Raw genomic sequence first — 10,616 nt, forward strand, 5'->3', positions numbered from 1 at the left:
AGCAGCAGCTCTGAAGCAAACACTCACAGGGTTTTGTAGCCAATGCAGTGCATAAACTTGACTGGCAGTGTTAAATTTGACATTTTTCTTTGTCTTTGCTGGCACAGTGTGTCTGATCAGTGAGGAAATGGAAGGCAGCTGAAGAGAGAAAGGACTAATAAAAAGTAAGAAAAACATTTGCAGCAGAGATATTACTATCTCTCTACAATAAAATATGAGCTTTTTGTATTTCATAGGGTATTTTTTAGGATTATTTTTTAGGAATATCTTTGCTGCCAACTGCAAATGTTTTTCTTGCTTTTTATTAGTACCATCTCTCTCCAATAAAATATCAAATTTTTGATATTTCATGGGGTTTTTAAAAGGATTTATGCTATATACTTTACATCCCACATCAAGTTTTCTTTGGTTAGTGCTAGTCAGAAACTTGACAGACGATAAGATTTTTATCCTGTCAATTTATACTGTCACATTGCTCAGGGAAACAGGGTGTTAATGTAAGAGCTCAGGAGAGATACAATTAATATTCTTGCAGAATATTTGAGATACTACATATTAAGATACAGATCTTTTTACACATCTGTGTACAAGAAAATAAAGACTGTTGACAAAACAAAGGGGTCTAAAGTACTGGGAGAAATAAAATGTGTAGATATGTTAACACTTGCAAAACATGCATTTATTGATGAAACTAGAAACATGAATCTATGAACACTAATCAATAAAATAGTTCAGCTTTTGTATTGTTAAAAAAATACTGTAAAACTCAAAGAACTGACAGGCTGATGAAAGACAGTGTTAATTTTCAACAGCAATTCAAAAAAAGAAAACCAAGGCAAAAAGTGAACCCCAAAGCAAAACAACAAACACAGGAATAAAATTAGGCCTGATAGTTACTCTCTTATTAATTAAAAAAGATTTTATGGTGCAAGAACAGTGTCATGAGTATTTCAAAGGCAAACCCAGCATAAATTAGAGCATTATTTATAAAGAATAAGTACTGGAATTAACATGCATGTTTTTACTAACAGAGCTGCCAAAATGCTTTTGAAGAATGAGTGTATGAACTTGTTTTGTGCTGAATCAAAATTGATTTATTAGCTGTAGAAAAAAATCCTTCTTTTTAAAATTTAAACAACTATAAACCTCTAGTAATGAAGCTTGCTACAAGGACATGAGCTTGCTGACTTTTAAAAAATCTTTGAAACACTGCATGACATCTAGATGAAATTAAATGCAATGACTGGTGTGAAGCTGTTCATTCGTTTGATTTTTCTGTATTTTGGATAAAGGGGGAAGGGCATTAGAAAAAGCCCAGGTGTGTCTGGGCACTTACTAACAACATAGAATTCTACAAGTCCCATTGTGATCAGGCTAACCTGTTTTCTTGTGCTATGGATAAATTATTCTGATTTTATAGTGCAGGAGAATTAATTTGGAAAAAAGACACAACCCACTTTATTTTTTAAAGAACAAGAGCCCTAAGTATCACAAAAACAAGTTCTTGAATTTGCTGTTTTTGCTCTTGGCTGGCATTATTTTCCTGTGAAAAGAAATCATGGCTTGGTTTGTAGGCTTTAATGCAATATGCAGTTCATTGCCATGGAACTGAAGGTTTTCCTCATGTATCTCTGTAATATTTCAGCCTCAGAATTATCAGCCATGGTAATTTTAATTTAAATGGCCTTAGAAAAGTAGTTTAGTCTGCTGTCAAAATACTCCTGAAATGCAAAATATTCCATATGGCCTTATGCAGTGGGCTCTGTGATAAGACATTGGAGTATTATCTGAGTTTCATCAGGACTTGAGAGCAATACTGCTAGGTATGGCAGAGAATTATGGAAACCAAAAAGGATTAAAGAGGTACTGTAGAGAAAAAGCTTTTACTTGAATTCAGAAATCATGCATTTTATATATAACAAACACTCACTTTTAAATTCACTGCTGTGAGACCAAATTACACTGCAAAGCATTTCTAAGAGGTTTTTTTTCCATGTGTTTTTCTGACTAGTTATATTTCAGTAGTATGCCAATCTCTCCTTGGTGAGCTCCTGGTGAGCTGTTAAAGTTCTCATTTCTCTTTCTTCTTTTTCCTACCCACTCCCTGCTGCAAACTGAACTCAGTCATTAAGTGAGCATCAGTTTTCTTCACTGGGATGGTCAGTAATTTTTCTTGGTATCCTTTGCCCTTCATCAGTTGGAAATTGTGTCTTCTATGCCCTCTCATAAAGAAATCTGGTGTGCTGTTACAGCACCAGCAAACAGAAACCCTCAAGCCATGGTTGACAGACAAATCCTGTTTATCTCTGGCTGAGGGGCTTTGTACAAATCACAAACAGGACGGGGCTGCTGTGGAATGTACCATGAGCTGTTTGATTTTCCAGCATCACTCTCATTCCATGGTTATGACAATGGGAAGATGCCACCAGCTCACATCTCAGGCAGCAGACAAAGAACTGAATGTTACAACTCACTTCAAAAGTTTTTTGACCAATCACACAAAGCAAAAGCACATTGACAGTAGTTCTATCCAACCACTGTAGGCACAGGTACCTTTAGTTAAAAACTGCTTGCTTATTTCAAGTACAATACCTGCTTGTAAGCCGTAAAACACAATGCACAGAGCTCCATTATTAAGCTTCAAACTTGCTAATATCTTGCTAGATGAACTTTTGTGCAGCTTAGGGAGTTATTCTAGACAAGCATTAATACACAGACCATTGCTCCATTTGTCCTTGCTTTTCTACATTTTACATAATTTTTCTGCTGACCAATCTCATGGCTACTGCTTAGCTCTGATCACAGTTCTGCTGTCTCTGTGGCCTGCCTTTTGCAGCTTTCCCAAAACTCTCTGATTTTATGGATTCCCACGCTGTTTATCCTGGTGAGCAGAGTTATTTCTCCAGACAGGTGTGGCCAGTGGAATAGCATTGGTGTTGCCCACAGAGCAATTCTTCCTGCAGGGCTGGGACAGGTGGAATACTCTCATAAGGGAGGCTGCAGAGGAAGGGAAATCCTGCACCTGACTCAAGCCTTCCCTTGCCAGGCACTTTTGGGTTTGCACAACCCCACCTTGTGTCCTGTGTCGCTGCAGCCATTTGGGTCAGGAGCACTTTGTTTCCAAGCATCTTCCTTATTTGGGTGTTCTGTGGTGGCTCTTAAACTGCAGGGTAAGCAAAGAGCTCCTTTTCCCTGCAAGTTAGTGAAATGAGCTAATTTTGATGTTAATTTGGAGATGTTTGTAAAAGGCAGTTAATCAATATGGTTTGTACTGAGTAACAGAACTGACAGTGACAACTGGTGCTGTATGGAATACCTGATTTTCTTGTAATTACATATTTATTTCCTGTGCTCCGTAAAGCAGACTTTACAGGCTTGCTTCCTTGGCTTAATTCCCTGTGGATGAAGGAAAATCAATACAAACCAAGGCCCAGTTTTGCAAATATCTGTATATGGGTTCAGTGTAGTTAGTCCAATTCCTGATAATTTGGAAGGGCAGATCTTCATGTAGAAAGAGAGAATAGATAATTTATTTTTATCTCAGTGGAAGCACACTAGGCATCTTTGCCTATGAATACCACAGCCATGATTAAGTATTAATTATACTGCTGGAGGTAACTGCAGGGGGTAAGAGGCTTGAAGTATTGGCTTTTCAGCAAAAGCAATGTTTTATATATGACATATTTATTATGAAAAGGATTCTTCTAGAGCAAGCTTCAGAGAGAGACTGCTCCAAAACTAGTTTTTTTTTACTTGGATATTTGTAAAGGAAACAACATTTTGGTTTATGCTTTTAGTTTTTCTTTTATATTCTGGTATGCTGTTTTGGAAGGTGGCAGTTCTAGGATTCAGAAATGAGGTTGATTCATTCTCCAGTTGTGGCCTGTCACCATAGGTGAGCTCTGGTCACTGTATTGTGAAACCTGGTTTTATTTTGAGTAGTCACTGAGTGGGAACACGTGCAGCAGGCCAGGATCTGGTACAGCTGTAGGAACTTGGGCAGGCTGTGATGCATCCTGAGCTTTTCTTTGGTTGTGACTGCTCCTGAGCTTTTGACTGGGATCATTCTGCTCACTGTGTAACACTCAGAGCTGTGTGAGCCTGCTGGAAATGGGTGCTGATGTTTGAAACTCTTTGGAAACATTCATCATCTCTAAAAGCCCAGATCTAAGGAGGTGCAATAACAGTTAAACAATAGGTGGTGGTCAGATCATGGCTCACTGGTTCATATCTGCGTTACAGAAGGAAGTCTGAGCAGTCTGTGGTGCTGTTGATGCTCTGTGGCTGTGTTCTCTGTGCTCTTTTTGGGAGTACTGGGATCATCCTGAGAATGGTGAGAAAGTCAGTGGTGAGATACATGGAATGCCAAACCTGCATTCCATTTTCTGGAAGCTGATTTGGAAGGACTTGTTGTTGTCCCTGAGGTCACAACCTTTACATAACAGCTGGGTAAGTGCTGTCAGGGAGAAGAGAGGTGTGTGTAGTCTCACAGGCAACATCACAGGAGATGATACTGCTGCAAATTCAGGCCAAATGTAATTCTTTGCTATGATACAGAGTATTTGAAGATAAGGTAACAAAGGAGGAAATTTCTGAGGGTTTAGGTAGGTTTGCAGTTGAAAATCCCACTTTAATATTTTGTTTGCCTTGCCAATGAGCTACTTTGGAATCAGTTGTTTAGCAGGTGTTCATGGGGGAGTGTTGTGGGGTGTCCTGTGTTGGGGTGACCCACATGTGATGTCTCACAGGTCTGAACCCTGCAGCTCCTGTGGCCTGGCTGTGACCAAGGTTCCATGGACCACAGAAGCTGTTGGGACTGTTATTAATTTCACCCTGAGGAATTCTGACATGGATTAATAGCCTTTTCAAGGTAAAAGAAGTCACTGTTTTCCTGAAAGTACCAAAGAGTGTGTTTCCTGTTGGCTTTTGTGGGGTTCTTAATGAGCTCAAACCATGCAGTGTTCTTCAATTAACTTTGATTATGCTTCTGTATAATTTATTTTGAACAATAACTGGAAAATTAGTTTTCATTTAGGAAACAATTGGAGCTCACTGTGTCTTGACCTCCTATACACTTGTGTAATGTTAATGAAGACAGGATTGAATTTTATTAGGGATGAGATGAATGTTCTTGGGAACAGAATCTTTCCTCCCCAAAAATGGCAGTAGGAATGATGCTGATGAAACTAGACAAAAACAATGGAAAATGAATATTTTCATTATTGTAGGATTTTATGTAAGAGTGAGCAATCAGATGTTAATAGAAACAGAAACCTTTGGAGGCATCTGCACCATATGATAATATTTTATCACATTTTCTTTTGTGCCTGATAGACAGCATTAGTTTCTGTGCTGCTGGGGAAGAGGAAGGACAGCTGGAATGGCAAATAATATAGGAAGGGATGGTGTTTTCTCAGGGTCTTGATGCTCAGTGCAGCACCTCTGCTCCACTGGGGTCATTCAAAGATATATTTAATAAAAGTCTATAGAACAGCTTTCAGAAGGTGTTTTTATTCACTACTTTGTTGCAGTTACTGCTACTCCTGTTCTGTTTCTTAGGGAAACTTTGGATTCTTTGAGTTCCACTTGAGCTTCTCTGGCCTTGTTAGTACTGTAGGGGCTGATGTTCCTCACAGTCAGCTGGCGTTTGCACACCCAAAATTTCTCTAAAATATATTTTTTGTCGTCTTTTTTCTGCTCATTAGGAAAGACTAAGACATAAGAGGCAGTGTAAACCTCTAAAAATGTCATCAGATTAAAAAAAAAGTATTTTAGAGGATAAAAACATCTACAATAAGGATTTTAGAGGATAGAAGCCTCTACAATTCACATCAGAGGCAGTATAAACCTCTAAAAATATCTGGATGCTTTCTACGTGGAAAGCAACAGCGTAGTGAAATAGATGTCACAGTGTGTTTGGGACATAGCGATGTTTTGATCAGTGATTTGTGGTTTTGGGAGAAGGGAAGAGACAATGCAGGTTGAAAAAGATGGCATGTGTGTCATTCCTGAGAGGGAGAGTAGTGTTCCTATAGTGTGTAAACTCATTCTAGATCTTTTAGTGCTATAATAATGGAAAAAATGTGTTTTTACGCAAACATATAAAAATTTTGAAAAACCATTTACAGTGTCTCAGTTCTGAAAGACTCTTTTGGATTTGAGACTGTTTTGTTGGTCACAAATTCATTTCAGGTCTAAGCCTATCTCTTGGGTCTTGTGTTTGTTTCTTTTTAATTAATTGTCCATCATACCTTAACTCATTGATTAAAACTCAGAACAAAGTATGTCACCAGCCTCAGACCTGGCATGTGGAATGGCATTCCAGCTGCACTTTGCTTAGTGGGCAGCTGCAGGTTGTCTCTGGCCTCACTTCAGGTGAGCTCCTGCAAAGGCCAGGGACAGTTCCTGGGAGGGTTTGGTGCAGAGACACGGGATTCATGTCAAAAAAAACAAAAAGAAAAATCAATTTTAATAAAGAATTTGCATGTGAGGCCCTAGAGAGTGGTGTGCTGCACCTTATCCTTAATTTCACAGAGTGGTTTTGAATTTTGGACCATGTAGCCTTGTTAAAGGCTGTTTTTGTTAAAATATATAAAAGTTCTTGTTAAAATACATAAGATTTGGTGCTGATATTCTTTCTAAGGAAATATGGGTGCTTTTTTAGGATATGCTATCCAATCATAGATGCACATTTGCAAGAGAATCTTTCTCCCTGCTGCATTGCAAGACAAATTGCCAGCAATTTCTTTGAGAACTGTACATCAGACCTAGTTTTCTGTGGATGTTGGATCTGTAAATCCTGTAGCCTGAAAGCCTCTTGGAATGTAGGCTTTCTGGGGGGGAGGGTTCATCCACGTGCTTTGCAGCAGTGACTGTGGTAAGGTAGATTGGAAGAAAGCAGAATGTCCAGCTGGAGAGCAGAGATGATCCTTGAAGCTCATGGCCATTTTCAGCAGTGTACTGATGTTTAAAGACTGTGTAATCTTTGTGGACAGTTGATTTGTTATAAATATGATGATTTAAAAAGATAATTAGTTGTCTGGTATGAGCTTGGAATTGTCCTCCCTTTGGGGAGAAGAATTATTGTTATAGTTTATACCTTATTTTCTCTTACTCTAACATGTGCTTCCTCCCAATCATTGCAAGCACAAATGGCAACTTTGGGAGAGGGAGTTGGAATCCTTCTTCTTGTGTTTCAGAATGTCATAATAGAAGGAACTGAGGAAGAGGGCAGTGATCAATGCAAGAAGAATGTTTTCCCCTCCTTGAAAAACACCTGTTTTCCATCAGCAAGCATGAGGCATTTGGATAATGTCTTAAAAACATACTTTAACTTGAATAGGCCAGGCCAGGTCAAGCTGGACTAAATGACCACTTGCAGGTCCCTTCCAACTAAAATAGCAGTAGCTTTTCTTTCTTCTCAGTAGCAATATGATTTTTTTTTTTTATTCCTATTGCAAGAAACGTTCTTTATTTACTTAATCAATGCAATGTCACCATCTGCAGCCCAGCCTGGCCCCACATGGGGCGGGCAGAGGCTGCCCTTAGGCATCACCCAATCCCACTGTGAATATGACCCCTGGCAGACAGATGAGCTGCAAACCAAGTCTTTAATGACAAAACAGGAATGAGGAGTGCAGGAGAGGGCAGGGGCTGGGGGTCTGGATGTAGCCACTGCCTCAGGGTGGCTCCTGGCCCGGGTGCTGCGTCACCGCCGCCGCCTCTTCCTGGCTGGCGGGGCCGTGCTTCTGCGGGAAGGTCTCTTAGCTCGTGGGGGTGCTGCCTGCTGCGGGGCTCTTGGCCTGGCTGCTGCCAGCTCCCTTGTTTTGGGGTTCACATGGATGGTGATGACACTCTGTGGCTGCCTCTGCAGTGCCTCCTCCTCCACCTGGGCCATGTGGGGTGAGTGAGGCTGGGAGGCAGTGGGTGGGCTGGCACAGGGGAGCAGGTTGGGGATGGCAGAGATGGAAGGGATGGCATCCTGGCTGTTCCTTTGCTGTGCCTCCATCACCGGCTCCTTGGGATGGTCATCCTCCAGCAGGCATTCACAGAATTCAATGAACTCATCGAGGTCCTCAGCTGTCAGGCTGGGGACATTGGCAGCCAAGATGGTGTCCTCGTTGTCCCCTTGCTGTGCCAACTCTGCTTGCTTGTCAAGGCAGCCACTGTCCTCCAGGTACTCAGAGAGCTCTTCCAGGAGAGCATCCAAGGTGGAGCTGTTGGGGCTGTTGAGGTCGGTGTCCTCGCTCACCGCGGTGTCAGGCCAGCCAAACAGATGGCTGTTGGTGCTGTCCCCTGCCTGCTCAGGAATGGCCTCTGTGGTGGCTGCTGGTTCCTCTCCAGGCAGATCCGTGGTCACCACTTCTGCAAATGGAACCACAAGAGATTGAAGCTTTCCTCAGCTTGTCTCCAGGTGTGTGGGCTTTGCCATCCCCCAGAACTTACCTTCAGGCTCCATCGTAGTTGTGCCAGCTGGTAGAGCCAGGGCAGGTTGATGGTGGATGTGGAACACACTAGAGCCTAAGGGGTAAAGGGCCTCTTCCTGCACCACAGCTCTTGGCTGGTTGGGCAGCAAAGTCCCCATCACCACCTGCTGTACCCAGCCATAGGCAGGGGGACAAACAGCAGCCCCGAGGGGCAGCTGCACCAGCTGGGGAAGATGCACCACAGAGGGAAGATGGACTACCTGCCCCAGTGTCCCTGGGACCCCCTGCCTGGTGGTGGTGACTGGGACCAGCTGGTGGGAGCCAGTTTGGAGCTGGATAGGCCCAGAGGACAGTGGCAGCCTGGGGACAGAAGGCAGCTCCCAGGCAGCTCCCAGGGAAGGGAAGCTCAGGCCAGGCACCTTCACCAGTGTCACCTGGAGAGGGAACCTCTCTGTGGGGGAAGCAGAGAGGGGTGATGGGGTGAGATACTGGCAGGCAGAGCTGCCTGGGGGGTACCTGGAGGGCAGGAGCCCCAGGAGGAGCAGGACCCTGCTGCTGTACCTGCCATGGTGCCTGGGCAGCCTGGGGGTTCCTTGGGACAAACACCACTCGGGGGTTCTGTTGCCAAGGCAACTGTTGGGGCAAACAGGGGTCCGGGGTTCCATTGCCATAGTTGATCCCACCAATACCTGCTCCAGCCAGCAAGGTGATGGAATGAGAGCTGCTCCCCCCTTAGTGCCCACAGCCTCCAGCCTGATGGTGACAGCAGGACACGTGAGTGTGCCCTGGCATGGCCAGGAACCCCCTATTCCTTGCCAGGCCTGTCCGCAAGGCCAGCACCAAAGCTGCCATCATCTTTGGAACAGCTTCCCAGGAATGCCCCATTGTTCCCAAAGGGAACTGCTCCCCATGGGACAGCCCAGGCCCGCTCTGGGCCCGGCACAGGGAGAGCTGCCCCTTGCCCACTCACCTGCTGGGGCTCCATTGGCCGTTCTGGCAGTTGCCAGGTTCCAGTTCCACTTCCAAGGCAGTTGGAGAGCCCTGCCCTGGCCCCACGGCCTGTCACCCCAAACACCTGTGGGCACACGGGCACCATCCTGCTGCTGCTGGAAGGTGGGAATGGCTCCAGGCTCACTGAGGGCACCCAGGAGCTTCCAAATCAGCCCCTCCTTCTCCTGCGCTTCACGTGGAGCTGACACTGGGCTGGGTTTGTTTGTCAAGTGATCCTAAAGAGGGTTTTCCTGTGGGAACAGCTATCAGTGTGGAATTGGTGGAGGGTACTGAGAGGAATGTGACCCAGGTCTGGAATAATTATCCCAATATAACCAGTTAGATGGTGCCTAGGCCAGTTCTGACCTTCGCTGCTGGGCCACAGGCAGCTCTGCGGTGTTCTACCCCAGAAATACCTTGGCTGGCGACAGAGTGCAGCAGGGCACAAGACAGGACTCCGTTCTCCTCAGGAGAGAGCTTCTGGCGATGGTAGAGAGAAAGGGAATGGATTCTGCTAGAAGGTAGCCAGATGTTTATTCCATGAGTACAGATACGTCTGCACTGGGCCACTGCTGGTAACAGAATAAAGCCACATGGTCTCATTCACATTTTAAGCTCAGGACAGGGGAAGGGGAGGGGACAGGTGAGTCACCAACCAGGTGAAGGGGCAGGGTCTCAAGGTACTAGGGACACCTATCACACGACGCCTTGCTGGTATGTTAGCCTGATTGACAGGGCACACTCAGCGAGGGGCGAGGGGGAAGGGAGAAGGTAAAACAGGATATTGCAACACACCACAACATCTCCCCCTAGTTTTGTTTAAAAAGAAGAGGGCTGTGTTTATGGTGCAGAATGATTCTACTGAGGCTTCCAGGTCATCCACTGGAGCACTGAGGGCTTCCAAATGGTAGACTTCAGGAGGGGGAGATGAGTTTGAGATTAACTTGAGAACCATGCGTCTGATTACTCCAAAAACAATGCTAAAAACTACAATAACTACAACTAAAATAAACAGCACTAAAATTACAGTTTTCAGAATAGATCCCAACCAGCCCGAGAGTCCCCAGCCATTGAAAAGTCCATTCAGCTCGTTGTCAGTTTCTCTGTTGATGTCTGAGAGCCTTTGTCAAGGTAGTCCATACGTGGTTTGGGCTGCGGTACTATGTAGGAGATTGCAGGTGGGATGATCACGAGTAGGAC

General features: G+C 44.2%; 1 protein-coding gene across 1 annotated transcript; it reads right to left on the minus strand.

Moving 5' to 3' along the window:
- Positions 1-7,708: 7,708 nt before the first annotated feature.
- LOC135449982 (uncharacterized) lies at positions 7,709-9,097 on the minus strand. The gene is made up of 2 exons (XM_064717524.1): positions 8,446-9,097; positions 7,709-8,364 (listed from the first exon to the last, which is right to left on the minus strand). The coding sequence occupies exons 1-2, from the start codon at positions 9,095-9,097 to the stop codon at positions 7,709-7,711; spliced, it is 1,308 nt and encodes a 435-aa protein (XP_064573594.1).
- Positions 9,098-10,616: the final 1,519 nt, after the last annotated feature.

Source organism: Zonotrichia leucophrys, chromosome 6, assembly GCF_028769735.1.
Source record: "Zonotrichia leucophrys gambelii isolate GWCS_2022_RI chromosome 6, RI_Zleu_2.0, whole genome shotgun sequence".
Classification (NCBI taxonomy): domain Eukaryota; kingdom Metazoa; phylum Chordata; class Aves; order Passeriformes; family Passerellidae; genus Zonotrichia; species Zonotrichia leucophrys.